Consider the following 19,679-nt stretch of genomic DNA (forward strand, 5'->3'; position numbering starts at 1 on the left):
GTCCATTACACGTGTATTAAATAATCCGGTTTTGCAGCCTACCTTTATTTGATGTCAAACAAACACAGAGCATTCGGTAGCATAGATCCTCTTCGATCCCGTCCTGGTGTGTGTGCACATTTTGTCACACTCATTGTGCACTGTGTAAATACCCAAATATAGTCAGACACGCCCCAGTTAAAATAGGGCCCAGCTCTCAAAAGGAATCGTCGTTTGCTTTTCGTGTTCCTCTTTGTTTAGTGAAAACACCTTTATCCTACCTCTCCACTTTAAATAAATCAAACTTGAGAATGTTGCACAAAAGGGCGATGCAGATGGAAGAATAACTTCAGAAGTGGAGTTTGGTGATGACCACTCCTTTGTCTCTCGGGAGGACCAGTTTCGCAGTTAGACGGGACGAGAGTTACGGTTGTGTCCGCCGTCCGGTGATGGATTACCAGAACCTGTCGACAGTTTGTGGTTTATGCTGAGGGGGCCCAGCACTAAATTCTAGCAGACACAGTCTGAAACAAGAAGCCATTTGCTTTGGCTTACTCATGTACACAAAGGTATAGGTGAATGTCTGCCTCTGTGTGTCCACTTTTCTTACTCTCACTCAGTCAACATCGGCCCGTACGCAGCATATCTCGTGACTCAAGGTTGAGCGAGAGTCTCGGCCTCCGCTAGCTGTCCGTGTGTGTGAGTGTGTGTGTGTGTGTGGGGGGGGGGCACATTGGGTAATGGTAAAATCATTAACCTCCTCACGCAATTAAAAACTGAACGTGAACCCATCCATGCTATAGATTTCACTCGTGCTTTGAATGTCTTCAAAAATGTCAATGTGTTACCCAGACGTTTCCAAGAGCCCCGAATCCTCCTGAGGAGTTTTCTTTTCAAAATAGCTGTTAAATCCAACATCTGCTCCCTAATACACATCTTCTGCAGGGAAATGTTCCAATGCATCATTACCCCAAGTCGTCGCACTTCCTGTTGACACACTTCAAGTGTGACATATGGAAACTGTTAACATGTGGAAAGGGGATGTGGGGGGGGGGGGGGTATTAGGGTTAGGGTTTTTTTTTTGGGGTGGAGGGGGAATTGGTTTAGAGTTTTCCTCAAGGATCAGGCGAAAATGAAATTGTTTCCCACGTTCCCCTGCACACGTGCACTCGAGGGTCGACAGAGCGCTGAGAATAAATTCTTGTGTAAGTGCAGGGCAGAAAGAGCACATTCATGCCAGTCAAAAAAACAGAAATGAGCTCCAGATAACATCTCCAAAGGCTCTGGACAAGTATGCGTGTGCACTCAGAAGTCACACACGCACACTTACCCGCATGTCTCTCTTCCCTCTTTCCAATCACAGTTACCTTATACGTCTGGTGCTGGAGCCACCAGCTTACCTGACCATAAGCCATCTGCACCAATTTAGCCATTTGCGTTAAGTGGTGGAGAAAAAAGGTTTGGGTTAGCCTGAGCCCCCTAATCCTTGGCCAGCAGAGACCATGGGTGGTCACACAACACACACACACACAGTGCAGCTGCAGTGCAGGGGGGGGGGGGGGGGGGGTTCAGAGAGTCATGGTGGACTGCTTGGATTTGTTGTGCAAGAGGCTCATGCCAATCGCTTGCTTAACAACTCTGACTAAGTGAAGTTATAATACATCAAAAAAAAAAAAGGTAAGGCCCTTTAATGAAAAAAACAAACAAAAGATCACAGTGTTTGTTCTGAGGGCTGGAAGTTCTTTGGTAACTAAACAAAATGTAAGAGCAGCAGGTTACATGAAATCTGTCCCAAAAAAAAAAAAAAAAAAAGCTGACACAAATATTTGTCCAGCTTCTTTGATGAGATAACTCCTGATAGAAAACTCCTTCGTGTAGTATCAGGGGCGAGTGAGTCACGTCATGCTGCGCTGTCATTCTTTGAACATGATTCAGAACCTCGATGTAAATTGTAGTAGACGTTCGAAAAGAGTCCGTAGATGCTCGATCTGTGGAGTCACATCTGAGCAAAATGTGTTTTAAAATGTCGATTTCAACATTTCAGTTTGACGTAACTGTGGGGCTGTGTGCGTCACCGTCTTCAGTCTGAATCTATCACAGAGTTTAAATGTCACAGAGCAGCAGCAAACAGCTTCATTAGCCTATTGATTACTTATGATACATAACGAGGGATTGATTTGAATAGCCTTTATTGAATTAACTTTATTGAGAAAGGGTTTACCAAGAACCTTATCAAGCAAACTCTCGTGTTATTTCTATGTTAATAAAATCTTATTTGGGACTTTGATTGTAATGGTAAAAGTATATCCAATTCAAATGCCCTACTTCTTAGTTTCAACTCTAATCCTCCTATTTTCACCTGGAAAAACGACTTCTTGGTCCAAGATCTCTGACCCAAGTTCAAACGTTTCTCTTGGCAATTCTTTAATCATTTCCTCTAATTATTTGTTTTAGGACCCTACTTTCCTCGGCTTCTTGCTGCAGTAATGAGAATAATGACCCCACAGTGGTTAATCTGCAGGCACACATGCTTGCACCCCACTACACACACACACACACACACATGTGAGTAAAGCAAACACATACCTTACCCCCCATGCCCCACACAACCCTCTTCCAGTAAATTAGTGGCAGTAAATGAGGCAGCTGACGCTTGTGTGCTGCGCAGCCTACAGCTCCCAGTGGACACCTGACACAGGCCGCACAGCCCCACACTGAGTCAACCTGCACCGTGGCATGCCACGGGGAACGCAGAAAAACAGGAGGAAATATGTGAGCGTGGTGCTATGAAAACACTGGTACTTACTGGCACCCATTCACTCACATTCCTGTTAGACTCTGGACTCACATTTATTCCACTGTAATTGCTATTATGAGGTAAAACAGAGCATTGTGTAAAGGTGATTTACACTGTGTCTGAGTGACTTCATGGGTCATTGACAGGAACCCGTGGTGTGCTGTTTACACAATAGGAAGGGCACACTCTGGTCAACTGAAATGTCTTGTTAGTGTTAAGCAGAGAAGCTACACAGACCTCCCATACTTTCTCCGTTAGTCAAGGCCGCTCTGTCTGTGAGATGTAGCTTATTGTAACGGACGCTGGATCTTATAGATGTTTTAAAAATCATTATGATGCCACTGTGCCATATTATTGGGTAATCACTAACTAGCACTGATGAATGTAGAATAATACTGTACATGTGTAACAACAGAATGACACATAAAGGCTGTGACTTTCCTGTAGCCTGCTCATTACGATCAATCCTACAAATAGACAAAACCAATCTACATGTAAGGCAATCAATCCTGAAATGTCTGACATACCTATAATTACAGTTTTTCCATTTTCTTCGTTTAGTAAAGGCAGATTCCAATCCTTTTTGCAAATGTAAAGTCATATCTTAGAGATCAGGTTTTTATTCAAGCGAGGAGTTTTTAGCTCTTTATTAACCCTTTACAGGGCACTCATTGAAAGACTTTGAAATTGAAAAGTTCAACCTCATAGTGTTTTTCAGAGACACAACGGAACTTTATTTCTGTTCTAACATTTTTCAAAAATTGAAATTGTAATAAACATTGACTAGGTAACCCTATTTGGTTCAAATGCCACAATAGCAGGATCTCTTCTGATTGGCTGAGTGAGGATCACATGCTTCTCGACCTTACTGAGGTGCAGAAGGATGGCCATATGTAATGTTTGGAGAAAATACCAAAAACTGTCGGGGTTAACAGACTGAGTGTTTTTTTTTTTGATGCCGTGATGTGACCCTATAGAAGGTGACAGGACTGATAGTTGTAATAAATGTACTGTTCATAAGTGCAGCGGCTGGGTAACGTGTCCTGTGAAGTAACTTAGAGCACACCAGGAAATGTCGACTTTTTTTTTTTTTTTTTTTACAATTTCCAAAGAAATGATTGTTGTATCTGACTGTTAAAAAAAGAGCAGAATGACATTTTCTTTAGAAAACGACAAAGAGATAAAGGGTCTCGTTTTTGTCCACTGCGGCAGTCCAGTTTTTATCCGACGCGCACAGACACTTTGCAACATGAGTCTACTGTGTTTTTATTTGAAAGGAGCTTAGTGTGCAGTGGCCTTCAGTCAGCAGAGATGGTTCATATGCAGCTGATTAACAAAACAAAACAAACAAAAAAAAGTCTTTGTGTTGTCTTGACTGAGCCTCACAATATGTGCAGTGTGCACACAGGGGAATGCAGCATGGACTCTCTGGTGACAGAAAAAGCAGAGCTAGTATTTCTGGAGTCCAACAGCTGAACCAGCACTGAATATAAATCTATCTCTGATTTCACCTCTCTGTTGTTGATCTGTTTGCACCGGTGATTTAGTGACAGAGCAGTGAGTGGGAGTGTTTGGAGTCTTTGGCCGGGCTTCTCCCATGTGTCTTTTGTAAGCCATTAATCAGCAATAAATCATAAAGCTATTTGTCCACAGGGAGAATTAAACCCACTTTTTGTCTGAAACGTGACCCCTCAAGTGATTGAACGCTGTTTTGGCGCACCCTTAATGCATAAGTGCGTGTTCACACTATACACACACACACACACACGCCTGGACAGACGTACGAAGACGGATGGACTTGTTTGGATTTCAGATAAAGTTTGTATGCACAGACAGCTCACCCGAGGGCTTCTAAACAATCTGAGAGAGACAGATTGGGACCAAGACAACACTTTATCCGCCTTTAATCAGCCAACATGTTCGCAAACAAACTCCTATATGAGAGCAGGCATTGTTCATGCTCCTATCAGACTGTGTGGTGCTTGTGATGCTCCTTCATAAAAACTAAGCACCGCGTGAGTCTCAAGTTTTCATTCTTTTCTGCGGGTGCTGCTCCTCAGTCTGAGTGTGTTCACGGGCTTCTTCATCAGTTGTGCGATCACAGTGAACTGACAGAAACATTTAATCAGGGAGGTAAATTGTGTCGCCAAACACGCTCTTAATCTCGCGAGATAACAAGATTGGTGTTGTTAAAGCTAGCAGCCTGGGCAGAGAAAGGAGAGCACATGTCATTTGTGCAAGTCACCACTAGGGGCGATTTAAAGCAGCACGTAAACTGAACAGCAGCGGCTTCAACATCTCTGCCACGAGCGCGCCTTCCTTTAACGGCGAAATGCCAATGTTAAAGATGTTAAACTGTGTGATTTTCCTCCAAGTGTTTCGGAAGCACGAGGCAAAACAAACAACAAAAGCTTCTTTTACACACACACATTATCGGACACGCACTCACACGTACTGCAGCACTTCTCTGCCCTGCTGGCCGTGATGTTTCATGCAACTTCGCCTCTGTTACTCACTCCAATGCTCCACCATTCCACCTCCATGCATTTCACATGACGCATAACAGGGGCGTAAAAGTCCCGACCTGAACTCTCGATGTAAAAAGGAGTGTTGTTTGGTTTACGTTGCCTGCAGTTAAAAAATGTCCTCCCATATCCTGGGCATCTTAACTCCCACGTCACTTACCTTCAATACTGCTTTAAGACAACGCTGCTGCCCGATGCCTATCACAAATACTCCTTTCTCTGATGCCGTCATGCCCTTTTCCCCTGTTTTGCTTGAGGAATGCCGTCATGTGACCCCACGCCACACACAGCCAGTGTTGTGGGATCTCTTTTTAGAAAGATGGCCATCATGAGGTTGTCATAAGAGAGTGAAAAAATGTTTTTCAACAAGACAACAAGATAGAAATACATTTTTTTTTTTTTTTAAGAAACTTGCATTAGAGTTAAATGTGGACAGTGTCCATGCCTGGCTAGCTTGTTTCCACTTATTATCTCTGTGCATAAGTAAGCTTGTGAGTGGCTTCAGTCTGTTGGAAAACAAGTACAAACGTCCTTTAAGATGATAATTGGTGTGCTTTTGGCTGTGCTGATTCTGAGTAAACAGGCTTTAAAGTATTCACAGCAGGACAGAGTTAAAACACTTTAATTAGGCCAGAGGGGAGAAAATCACCACCGAAGAGGAGACATAGAAATTCATTTAAAATATCAGGAGGAAAGGTATTCACAAGTTCTGAACTCGAAAAAGCTAATTTAGACAAAATAGGGAAAAAGTTTTGGGAATGTACCTGGTCCACCTCGCCCTGCCTGATCTGTTCCAGGGGAGTGTGGATTAAAACGGGTCAGGGCGTGGAGGTCAACCAAGGAGTCAAAAGGTCAAATGTCAGTCGCAAAAAAAAAAAAAAAGAGAGACCTCTGCATTCCAACTAGCTGTTAGCCACCACGCTAACACAGACACAAAGAGCAGAAACACACTTTACCAATGAAAGGACACAATACTCCAGCTGTCATATCACTCTCCTGAAAACCCACAACAAAGCCAAAGAAGGACATATTACATGAGTCAGATGAGGGCTGGGATCAACACTGAGGCTGACACTTTGAATTCTTACATTAGAAAGTGTTGGGTTTTTTTTTTTAATCTATTTTGACCATTATTTAGGACTCTTCTACATCAGAATCAGAACATCATGCACACATTCTTGTCTGAGCAGTTTGGATTTCTGTTGCTGCTGTACAATTCTCTTTTTAAAGGCAACATGTTGCTGTGACCTCTCTAAGCATTTTCATCAGACTGATTTTTGGAGGAACAAAGCAGAATATGTTTGTAATACTCATGATTTATATTTGCAGTAACACTCATTGCTGTCAGCCCTGAACACTACAGTTATGTCCTGCTCTTTGGTAGTATGTGTGTGGACTTTAGATTTTGAGGTTATTTGATTAAAAAAAAATGTCCATAAAAAAGGAGTCAAGTCATGTAAAGAGATTAAATATGTTCATGGCTTTTTTACCTGACCCATCCCAAGTGGTACCTGTCCTTACGTCAACACATTGTTGAAGGTCTGTTCAGGTTTTTATTTAGACAGGTGAATTCACATTTGATCCATTTAAATGTTTCATACTTGAACTATAGTAACGATTATCTTTTTTTCTCTTCTCTTTCTCAGAGCACCTCCTCCGTTCCTGACAACACAAAAGCTGGTGAGTCCAGCCGTTTTTGTTTGAATCTTTTTTCATCGTTCATCATGAATGTGATGACATCATCATTTCCAAAGAATCATATATCAACACAGAAGAAATACAATAACTATATGATTATACAGCAGTAGTAGAGACAATCATAATCTTAATGATGAACACTGTTATGATGTTTTTTTTGTCTCTATGTGTTCACTTCACTCTTGGCTTGACGATCAAAAGAAGAGCAGCACGCTCTTTCTCTTTTCATCACGTTGTTATGTTTGTGTTTGGGAAACGTACGAGCGCCGCTGCTGTCTGTGTCTGCTTCGCTGTCACAATTGTCTGTGGCACAATTTCTGATGGATAGCCTCGTCTGGTGTTCACAACACGGGGCAACAGAGGAGGAAGGAAGGACGGGAAGAAGGAAGGAGGGAGGGGGGAGGGTTTGAGTGGAGGAGGACAGACTCCTGGAGGAGAGTTAAGATAAGATCCCAGACTCATCCACAAAAACCATCAAACCTTGCCGCCTTCCAAGATAAGAGCCAGACTGCGTGTCGTATTTGATGCCACAACTTTTTAATTGATATTTTGCAGACACTTTCTCGGTGGTGTTGGAGAATATTTCCCTTGCTCAAATGAATTTCTTGTTTGCCTTTATTAGACAGGACAGTTGAAGAGAGACAGGAGACATTGGGAGGATAGAGTGGGGGATGACATGCAGCAAAGGGCTGAGGTCGGATTCAAACCCAGCCCTCATGAATTCCTACCAATGAACAGCCGTCTCCGGATTCAGATTGTTACGTCGTGCCTTTGCGAAGCTTGCTGTCATCCACTTAATTATGAATCGATCATAGAAACCCTTCAGAAGAAACCCAATCTCCAGTGACTCCCCCCCCCACCCCTTCACTCTGGCTCCGACCTCTCTGTCAGCAGCCTGCTGGTTAATGCAGAGGTCATCAGGAAAACACCAAACGACAGAGCCGCTTTCAGACAGCCGGCAGGGGAGCAGTGTTCATTAAACACCCCCCTGTGTCGTCAGCCCCGCGGTAAACAATACCAGAGGTGGTTGAACCGAAGGGACGAGGCTTTCATATTGCCCCCTGCTGTGTCCAAAACCCGCTGGGAGTCCTCGCTCCGCTCTGGCTCTGTCTCTCCCTCTAATTACTGCCGTTTGCTGAAACGCTTCATGGGAAATGTGCAGAAAGCGGTCTGGATATTTGCATCGGGCCGATGTGAGCACAACTTTTTTGGCACGCTACAAACGTTTTTACTTTACAACGAGGGTAACACTTTCAAAGACACCCGATATAATGCAATGTCTATTTACTCTTGGTCATTTTACGTAATTTAATCAGTGCGACTTCCTGTGTGCAAGTTATGTAACCTCCATATCTGGGACTTTTAAATGGGGGGGGGGGGATATGATTGGGGTTGGCAGAGTTTCGGGGGACTGGATGGAGAACAAAGCCTAGTGTTCATTGTGACACTTCAAAGCCCCCCTCTCTATATCTTCACCATTGAAGCCCCTGGGAATGACACATTTGTGACAGTGTTACATCACATCCCATGCCCTAAAGGCTCCTGTTGTGAACGACAGGGCTCATTCATGGTTCATTCTTCCGTCTCTGTGACAACGGGAGCACAGCGCACACTCTGTAAAGGCTCGGCCCATCACCTCCCCTCAGTCTACTGAGTGTTTAAAGGACTTCTTGATCCTGTTCCTTCTTAAACACAAGCCTGCAAAGGGCCACTTCCCTGGTAAGGCTCACAGCACACTACCTGCCATCAGCAGACGATAAGAGCAGTCACTCATCATATTTGCAGGACCGGCCTTATCTCCTGCTGAGCTTGATGTGGGAGATGATGTATGGGATGTGATGAAAGACATCCACGAGTTATCTCTTTGAAAGCCAACTCAGGATATAATGGACGCCCAAAATCAATGTTTTTTTATGTCTTGTGCCTGCTGAGTGTCATTATTTTAAAACATAATCTATCACATGTTATATGTTAGGGGACAAGTACAAGCGCTTAACTCAACAGAAAACATTTCTTCTAAATGAAGAAGGGCATTTTGTACAATTTAAGATTGACTTTAAATTCAGTGTTTACACTCTGATGATCATACATTTGATGGTATAGAATGATATTCTGCTTTGTTAAGACTTCAGCTGCGCAATCCTGGCCTTAAAGAGCAGACAGACTGAAGGAATCTTAATGTCTCAAAAGAATATTTGACCATCAGTATCAGCAATGTGGTTCATCAGTAGACCTCTGTTGGATGCAGCAAACAGATAAGACCCCTTGTTCTTTTCTAAATGGAGGTTGATTGGCTCTATGACCTCACACCTCTATTATCAATGCACACAAGTCTGTTGATTTCAAAGCAGTGCAGGTGTTATGCTTGAAAGGGCATCCTAACATTTCTCATCCTTCATCATCGGTTGAGTTGTCACAAACGATAAACTCATTGGTTCTTCTTTCCCCTCCTGATTGAGAAGGTGAAGGAGAGTGTGGTCGAGTGTTGAGTATGTGATGAAAGAAGCCACTGTTGAATGTTTGACTGTCTCAACCTTTTTGTTAAGTCTGAGTCAGCTGGAAGCTCGGCCATGACTGTTTCTGAAATCTGAACAGATAAGGTGCATGCAGATTGCTTCCTTCACCTTCACATGTCTCCAGCTGTTCACCTCCCTACAACGCGACATGACAAGATATTTCAGTGAGCTGCATGTATGAACAAAATTTGAACAAAGTGTGATTTTTTTACCCTGTCTTTACCGGGACTTTTTTCCTGCCAGTCTCCAAGTGACATGTCTGTGTGACATCAGAGTAAACTGATTTGTGAACACAGCAGATAAAAGTCATGAACCTTCCCCACAGATAAGCAGGAGACCGGTGCAGTCTGCTGCTCGCCCTCTATGTTCCTCTCAAGTCGTGTGTTCATGTTGTTCAAGAACAAAACAAGTCTGAAAATGGTCATAGTAGTGCTGGAATCTGGTGTTAAAAACCATGTTGGGTTTTCTGTAGTGTTTTTTCTTTCATCGTGTCCTGACTCCTGAGACTTCTGCTCTCTCATCCAGCAGTGAAAACTTCCCATTGTGACGGACATGTTTAAATAAGAATCTCATTAACAATCTGAGGGGCGGACTGTCCAGAAATGTTCGACACATTTTGAGTAGGACCCGACCGATGCAGGATTTATGGAGCCAGTACTGGTGGAAAAGGATCATACGCCGATACATCAACAGATATTTTTTCCTTAATGTATCTTCCACCTAAAGAGATAGATATAGACGTACAAACGTGCAGTTTGCAAACACTTTGAAAAAGTTTTATAATGAAGACAAGATATTTTTTTTAACAAAAGCCTTTATTGCCCAGAGTAACATCAGTGAACTGAAACACTCATTTAGAAATGAACAATAGTAAAAAGAAGCTACATCCAAATAAATTAAATAAACTAGTTGTATATTCACATATCAGAGATGAAATTAGCCAATACCAATAGTCATGTGATGTGTTAATATTCAATAACATATAGTGATAGACATGAACACCTCATCCTTCCTACTTGTGAATGTTGACCGCTAAATGTGTAACATGTCCACTTCCTATTTCGGTGTCAGAGCTTGTCAACACAGTACTACACCCGAGTCGAAGAATGGTCTATTTATTCCTTGATTGTAGCTGAAGTTAGAGGCACCGTGCTGTACCTTCCTGGTCTAAATATAAACGAGTGGAAAGATATAAACAGAACACAATGACGGGCATTCAACCAATAACAGGGTTCAAGCGTGACCTTTTACCTGGACTGAGAGCCTCGCAGTCGGCAACCTCGGCTGGAGGTGGAGGAAAGAGGAAACGTTTTAGCACCCTCAGTGGAGTCGTGTATGGGAGGGCCGCTCGGACTTCAGGGACCTTCTAGTTCCTGTGAATAACTTGTCTCATCGTTCCTGTAAGCCTGTCGCTCCTGTTGGTTTCCTCCTCTCTGTTATCTCCCGTTTTCCTGATACTCAACTTCTTCCTTTCTTGGAACTCCTGTGACAAATCCACGTTCCTGATATTTCTAGCTAATTTTAAAAGCAGCTTTTGTTTTTTTTACCGCTCTGTTACGTAAAGTGACGCCTTACCCGGGTGTCGTCCTGTGGGTGATCCCAGTATTTCTCCTCATTGTATTACACACTCTGAACAGTCCTCTTTGTCGTTGCATTCGACAGGGGTTTTTTTTTTTCTACCCTTTATATTTTACTGTCGGCCTGCGCGGCACCTTGTAACTCTAGTCTGAAAGATTCATGACAAGTTATTAAAGCATGATCTGTTTGACCTTAACTTTCAAAAAACTATATATGAACAAATAATTATTTTTTATGAAGTCACAATCACAGTTTTGTTTTCATGATGAAGTAAATTTTTTCCATAAAGCTATCATGGTTCCTTTATGTGGTTGATTTCATTTCAACGTGCAAGACGTAAAAATGCATAAACATACATACGTACACACACACTCGGGCATGCACACACACACACACACACACACACACACAATGCCGTTTTGCTCTGCTGTCTCTGACGCTTCCCCCTCTAAAGCTTCAGATACGACTGAAGATGCCCCCATTACGCCTCTGTGACTTTTACATACAGTAGAAGGGGAGACATTACAGGCGTGTTAAAGTCCCGCCCTAAACAGGAAATATAAAAGAGACTTGAGAGTGAAGAGAAAAGTCAGCAGACTGTTTACACTAACTATGTGGTTATTCCCTTCAGGTGACATGACACAGTCTCAAACTGTTTCCTAACACTATAAAGTCTCCTGCTATTGTTACAAAAGTATTTGCCCACCTGCATTTCTGAGTTTAACTTATAAATGCAAAACAGAAAATGAACTGTTATAGTGTAACCAGGTTAGCTTTTCTGCTGGCCTGTAGCTGATTGTCTGCTAAAACCACATTTAGGACGACAATCATATAGCTATTCTCATCTAACGTATTCGTAAAGATACTCGCATCATTTCCTAAATAATGTCCTCCTCAAACTTTTCCGGATATCAAGTGTGATGTTTTGATGTTGTTCTTCGATGTGAATGACCCTTTTAACAACAAGTCCTTTGAGAACAGATGGTGACTGAGAATCCCTGATCATCCTCAGATCTTGTGATTCAGTTTGAAGGTTTCAACAGATCACATGTCCAATTCTCAAAACAGGCCTATTTCCACGCTCATTTCCACTGACTTCAGAGAACATGAGGATAACAATCATTAGCGTTTACACTGAATGATGTGCTCTTGTTATTTATGACCAGCGTTGCTGTCCTCATGTTTACACCCTGCAGACAAATGTCCTTTAAGGACACTGTCTCATATCTGAGATCGTGCTTTGACAGACATAACCTGGAGCAAAGTTAAAAAAAAAAAAAAAGCTAATGACTGATGTTTCTGTTTCGTGTTCCGGCTCTTTTATTGAGTCTGCCTGATCCCACTTTGTCTGCCCCCCCCCCCCCCCCCCCCCCCCCCCCCTTCATACCCAGTACAGGAGCTCCTGTGTGAATGTGTTTGTGCAAGGTCACATTCTTGGCCTCCCCCCTCAAGTCTACACAGACCTCAACCCCCCCCAACAGCCCCTCCTCTCCCCTCCCATTTGACACACTCTCTGCTCAGTTTCCTGTGTGGAGTCTGGTACTGTACTGTAACATGCTGGAGTTCATCCCGTTATATTTCACACTTCTTATTCAACTGTGAATACATTCAAACGTGCCACCTCTTCCTCTTTAAGGACACTAATTCTACATGTCTAATGACTCATTGTCCAATTCCATATAAAATATGAGGTATGTCGAAGTTAAATCTTGTATGCATTCTTTTAAAGGGCTTTCTATAGACTTTATTTTGTACTTTTTTAATAACCTTTTTTCCCTCATCTCCATCTTATCACAATGGTGTCATTTTACTGTAATCAGAAAACTTTCAAGAGAGTTTTAAGATTTGGAACTCCATCTGTGTTGTAGTACTGTGAGCAGCAAACCTTGGCATGAAGGGGAATTTACAACAGGAAGTCAGCTCGCTAAACTCCCAGAGTTACATCAACAACAGTCTCCCCTATTCTAAAGAAAGAACATGTTACTGAGGCTCAGTCATTGTTCTTATTTTAGCTTCACTTTTCAGTCGCATCAAATTTGGGCATGAAAATGTCAGGCATTTTTGTTTTTGAAGAAAATAGGTCATTGTTCTTTTTTTCCTATATGGAACCTGGTGGATGAGTAACTGCAGACAGTAAGGTGTAAAGTATAAAGTGTATGTTACAAAACTCGCTGCCTGATTGCTTTATGGCCTTAGACACTCTACAGACAGAAGCTGTGGGTTGTTATATGAATTCAGTTTCAGAGGAATATGGATTAAACAGATATTCAGTTGAAACTAAGGCTGAGGAATATTCTCATTTTCTTATATGATCATGTTTAAGCTGTTGAAGTGCTACGGGTTTATGGCAGCACAAAAAAACCTCAATAAATTCTTCTTCAAAACCCTGAGTTTTATCGGAACTTTTTTTCCAATGCCCAATTTTTACAAATACTCTTTTTCTGCGAGATGTAGAATGGTTTGGACCTGGATCAGAAAGACAAAGCATAAAGACAACATTGAAGGGAAATGCAGCTAAGAAGCTGATTGGGCTTTTACATGCGATAAGTGATGATATTTCAAATAATTTACAGACAAAACAAAAATGAAGACGGGACAGGACGATCATACTCAGACTGTGCAGAGAAAATACTGGTGCCCTCATCACAGAATCAATCAAAAAGGTAAACATGTTAAACATGTTAAACTCATTTTACCATGATAAGAAGTGGTTGTAACCTAAAAAAGGAGATAAAGCAGCGTCATCGCCAGGTTAAGCATCATGTACATCGCTCACCTAAACCTCCACACGTTGTTTTCCGTCTCTTCCTGTGAAAGTCAAAGTTTTTCATAGCTGCAGAAGTGAATGTTGGAGCAGCAAGTAAATGAAGCATTTTATGTTGTGGGGATCCTAAAATGTACAACCATAGCAGATATTCTTCGAGTCGTCCTTTAGAGAAGTAATATCATGAGATGTTTGACTGGATAGCTTTGGATTGAAACATAATGTTGTCTAAGAACAATCCAGGAACGACCCTGCTAATTGATCCAACGACACCTTTTGACTGAATTGATAAAACTCTCCAAAAGCTAACCACACAAAAAAAACAAGTATTTCTTCTTTACAGGTCCCTCTCCTCTGAGATGATCACGTAACTGTGATTTATCACTGACGTGAGCTCTTGCCCTGAAATGATCCTTCAAGACCCTTCATCTTAACGCAAGGGGATTGTAAATCTCCCAGTGTGGATGGAGTGAGATGCCCATGTTGTCCCCAGGCTAGTGAGTCAGTCCTCTCTCTGCAGGCTCTGTCCCTCTCTGGCTGCTTTCTCTTCGCTCCTCGTCTGGGCGTCAGCAGAGAGATCGTCTACAACATGCAGACAGTCTGTGTAAACTCTATATGGGTGTATATTTCAGCTTCTGTTATCTGAAGCTGTCTGGTGTTCTGATATCTTTCTGAAAAGATAGGTTTCAGACCTTGAATGAACCAGTGCGCGCGCGCACACACACACACACACACACACACACACACACACACACACACACACACACTCTGAGTTATCAGATGGTCCAAATGGAGTGCTATAAAAGCAGGGCAGACAGTCATGGTGAGGGAGTGAATGTTTGATATTAGAGTGAGACCCAGAGCAGATGGTCACATCAAAGGGACTCGCACACAATGACCGTTGGGCACACCCCGACATACATGCTTTAACATACTGACACATTTTTGGCCATGCTGTGAAGAATAGAGCACGGTGCATTGTTTTACGTTGATTAGATGACAGACTCTCACAAACTGTTTATATACACTGTTTGAAGTCCCCCCCCATCGTTCTTCACCTCCTCTGTCTCCATTTCTAGGTCAGTATGTTGGCAGGTGATTCTCTCCCGACGTAGATGAAGGCGCTCACCTCTGGCACGCTGCAAATGTCTTTTACAGAACAGGCATTTGGCAAGACTTTCTTTCCTGAACTATGAGAACTCCATTGTTTCACCTAGTTTACCCCATCCCCTCCACCCTTCAGGATATTTCCCATCATATCCAGGTTACAGTCTCCGTCTTGTCCCCTTATCACAGGTATACCAGAGACAGAAAAAGTACACTGACTTGTCTTCGTGATAAGAGTGCTGACCCAGATGGTCCGCACTTGCACGTCTCATGGTACGGATACGATCACAAGCATGCCTGAAAACCATAATTTGATACAGATGTCACGTGAGCTCAGCAGGTGTGAGAGGGAGGAGAGTAAAAGCGTGAAACTTTTACAGAGTGTTTGTTTTCCTGTAGTCCAAAGCCCCGTTTACGACGCCGTTTAGGAGGTCATTTCACAATTGCAGAAGCACGGACTAAAAGGCCGTGAAAAAAAAAAAAAAAAAAAAAAGGGAAGACGCGGGAATCCATCCTTATCAGTAAACCTCGGGAGACCATAAAGTCAATTGGGCGCGATGAGCACAATGCTATCAGCAGCCTGCAATAAGCAGATGTACATTACCTCCACATGCTGGAGCAATCGGCATGACTGACTGACTTTCTTAAGAGTGAACTTCGTGTGAAATGTAATGGAGGCACTCTGGACAGCACTTACTGCACCCAGCTACAGCAGCTTACAAATTGCACACTCAGGTAATGACTAACACACATTTATATAAACATTATTAGCGTAAAAGAAACTATCAGACTTTGTTTAAAACCATGACATGGTGAGCCAACATGTGCAAGTTTACAACCATGCTTTCATTTATTTTCCAACCGCTGAATCATACGTATAATGTTGTTTTTTTTCTTTTTGATATGACGTCTTCTTCTTATAACTTCAAAAGGATTTACTTTGTTTGCTGGGTAGACTCTGAGTTTGAGCAGGCTGGTGTTAAGAAGGAGGACTTCTGTTCGAGCAGCAAAACTGAACCAAAAGAGTAAAGAAGCAGACTGTCACACCAAACCATGTGCCAAAGGATTCTTTAAAAACTTAAGTGTATCAATGAGGAGAACTAGAGTGACTATTTATCTGTTTGGTTTGTCACATCAGGCCACCTATTCACACGACACACAGTAATTTGACCCTGAGCTGTCATAAAAACATTGACAGATAAAGCTAGCAGAAAAAAAGCACCGTTAAGAATATGCATTGCTCAATCTCAAGTGTTCATGTTTCTTGCTGTTGTTTAGCCGGCACAAAACAACTTTGTGGGTGTAAAAAAAAATCACATTTTTATTGACATTGTTCGGGCTTTGCATGCTGTACAACAATGGCGCCTGTGACAGTAAGCGCTAAAAGGTACGTTTGAGCCGTCTCAGTGAGCCCTGCAAATAGAAAAGATTCATTGAAATCAGTCACTGAGTGGTGAGTTCAAAATGCCTTGCTCATCGTGCTCACAGTCATCATGCAATGTTCACTATTATGCCCCTATAGTTGTGGAGGTAATGCACAGTAATATTACAGAGCCTGATTTAAATACTTTGTAGATGTCTTTATTTATGTATGTAAACATTAATGTATTAGAAGTCAGTTGTGGCATGAGATTCCAGGGGCTCCAAAAGAAGAAGATAAAGAAAACACTCCTTTTATTTTGAAATTCGAATACGACTGTTCTGCTTCTGCATATTCTCCGTTGCTGATGCCTTTGACTTTTTGTCCATCTCAGCGTCGTCAGCTTTATGACTTCTAGGTTAACAGAACAGTCCTGTTCTTCAATAGTTAATGATATGTGCTTGTGTGTGTGGGGCCTTTTGAATGTGTGCACTGCATGTTCTGCACCTATACTGAAGCATATAGTGCATTCACACTACAGGCGTGGCATGTGTTGGAGCGTTTCTCATGGCTGAATGGCTGATGAAAAGTTATTATTGGCTGTGGGGAATAACTGCAGGCTTTCTGTGGGGCAGGAGGAGTGAAGCATGAGCCGTTTTTTTTTTTTTACTCCTTCAATTGTATTGTCACCCTTCTTCACCTCAGTGTCCTTTTATATGAGTCCTAAAGTACTTTCACTATGAAGGCTGTCATTTCTCTTGAATCTGTCCTGAGTGACTTCATCGTCTCACTTCCCATCATTTTGGTTTCACTTCTGCAATGTCTTATTCTGTGTGGACAAGGACAGGTGGATATGTTGCTTTGGCGCTGGGTTATATAACCTGTGGTGATGCTCTGTGTATCTAGACAGGGTTGAGGCGGGGTAAACAAAGAGACGAGGAAAGTGACAGAGAAGAGAGGCAACAAAAAAACAAAAAAAACGATGTGAGATCAAAAATAATAGCATCACAGAGATGGTAACTGAATCTTAACCACTCAGATATTCTCAAAGAGTGCTCGTGTTAAGAAGCACTTACTCACACTTATGCACACACACACACACACACACACACACTGGCAGAATAGAATATGAGAGCATTGCAGCACTGGCTGGATGTGTCCCAGCAGCTACCGCACTGATGCTCGTTGCAGCAGATGGGAGTGTGCAGTCCAGGCAGGAACAGAGTGGGATAGAGAAGTAGGAAGAAAAATCAAGTACCGAGGATAGAAGAGAGAAACTATAGTCATAGAGATACCGTGTGTGTTTAACTGTATTAGCTGTGGAAAGGAGTGAGGTTGAAGACGCACGATAATCTTATCAGATCAGGAACAGGTGTGGAGAAGGACGTAGGAGTAGATCGTTGTCGGTGGATGCTCGTCAGCATGTCTCGCTCGATGAGGCTGCTGCTGCTGCAGAGGTCGTTCAGTGACCACATCAGGACCTCCACCAGCAGAGCTCGAGACATTCTGAGCAAGACAGCACGGGAGAGTCACCTAGCAGGTGAGTGACGAAGGTTAAGGCTGATCACTAGTTGTTTGCCTGCGTGCAGTTCAGGTACCTGCTTTTTTTTTTTATGCCTGTGGGGTGTCTGGTATTGTGGAATATTTTCTTTTACCTCTTGAGATTTTTTTTTTCAACAACATATGATGGGAAACTGAGTCTTCCTTTTCTTAGAGAGCATGCAGGATTCTCTGCAAGGCTCCTGCCGTGTGTCTGACAAACTGATGAATAGGCAGCATTTAATGGACGTGTGATGACGCTGCAGAAAACAGGCGCCGAATGCTTCTGTTTATTTATAATTCTGGTTACTTGTTTCGGTGGATGTTAATGTATATTGATTCCCTTCTTTATACAGAAATCCAGGTGATACTATGCGTAGGCGTTTTCCCTCTAAACTGCCATCCAAAGTTGCCTGAAAATCCATGTATAACTAATGAGCTGGTTGTGCACACACGTTGGACTGAGTGCATTAGAATCCAACTCCCCGGCTAGCTTGCTCTTAAATAATACAGAGTGTCCTCCATCATGTAAGAGCAGCTGTAAAGAAAATGGATTGAACGCGGCGGCTCGTGAGAAATGTCAGCTGCAGATGGCTGATATCATCTACTGGCCACTTCAAAGAGCTTCTTAAAAAGGGGGGCGGGCGCCATTAACACGACGTTCAAGGCGCATCGCGTTTGAAATCTCAGTATATTCAAAGTCAGCGCAGGTGCTGGTGCGCTGCTTTTCAAAGGAGGTTACAAGGTTTTCCCACTGACCTTCGAGGTCAGTGCCCTGTGGCCTCAGCTCTCTATTGAAGTTAAGAGCTAAAGGTGATAAATATCAACCGACAAACAGTGTCCCGGATGTTTCAGGCTGTTGCCAAATAGCTCACTGTCCCAGATGAAAGAGTTGGAAAAAAGTGGGTCAAGGAATTATGACAGGATCTAATTACAGCTTTGACATGGCACTAATTTGCCTTCCTTTCATTTGGTCTTCACTCGTCTTCAAGATGTCTGCAGATTGTGCCAGCTTTGACAGGAAAAGCACGTGTAATTGAACCATGATGACTTTGGGTGAATTTACGCCTTGGTGTTTTTGACCTCACCGTACAGAAACACATTCATTTGTTGAAGGAGAGGTAAATCTGGGTCAGTGTGTTTTTGTTCCATGAAACGCTGATGAAATCAAACTTTAAAAGCTTTTAATAAAGAGGCTTCCTCAAGAGTGTGACTCCAAAATCAAACTGGCCTGATTCCATATTCTCTAACATGTGATTATGATTGTTATGTACATTTTTTTAAACTATTGGCATAAACCCTCAGATATGCCAGACTGACATTTCTGGTGTCTAACCGCCCTGACAAGATTACCCAGGACTTGACAATTATTGATAACATTATCATCGATCTGAGCCTGTATGACTCAAGTGCATTCACTAACAGTACTAAGGGCATGCTCTCAAGGACTGCCTGTCATTTCTGTGCAGCATCACGCATCCTGAAACCCAATCGCCTTGTTGACATCTCCCACCCTTGTCATGCCTATGATCACATCACATTTTAAAACATGTTTACAGCTGAAGGGGAAAGCATGTCCCCGAGAACACTGTGTATCCCCTGACACTAACCAGCTGTCACAAACAATCTTTGTGCACTTTGGCAATCGGAGACATAATCAAAAAGATCCCTGCTGTGTCAGGCTTTTGTCCTTGTCGGCCCTTAAATCAACGCCCTCCTCAGTTCAGAGCTCCCTTTGGTGTAAAGGTGTATGAATGGGAACATTAAGGGGGCCAAGGCTTCAAGCATGTTTTTTCTTAACCCTTCCTTTAGGCTA

The 19,679-nt window shown here is 42.6% G+C and overlaps 1 protein-coding gene across 4 annotated transcripts in view; it reads left to right on the top strand.

Annotated features, from left to right (window-relative positions):
- Positions 1 to 19,679, top strand: part of dlc1 (DLC1 Rho GTPase activating protein) — an 87,558-nt gene that overhangs the window by 24,175 nt on the left and 43,704 nt on the right. For 3 of the 4 annotated variants that reach the window (XM_079338020.1, XM_079338019.1, XM_079338018.1), the window contains one exon: positions 6,948 to 6,981. In XM_079338020.1, coding sequence (XP_079194146.1) covers positions 6,948 to 6,981 — 34 coding nt within the window. Of the gene's footprint in view, positions 1 to 6,947; positions 6,982 to 16,796; positions 17,865 to 19,679 lie in introns of those variants that run through there. The other variant, XM_079338021.1, reaches the window with a different exon arrangement.

The sequence above is a fragment of the Symphodus melops genome (genome assembly GCF_947650265.1).
Source record: "Symphodus melops genome assembly, chromosome: 2".
Classification (NCBI taxonomy): domain Eukaryota; kingdom Metazoa; phylum Chordata; class Actinopteri; order Labriformes; family Labridae; genus Symphodus; species Symphodus melops.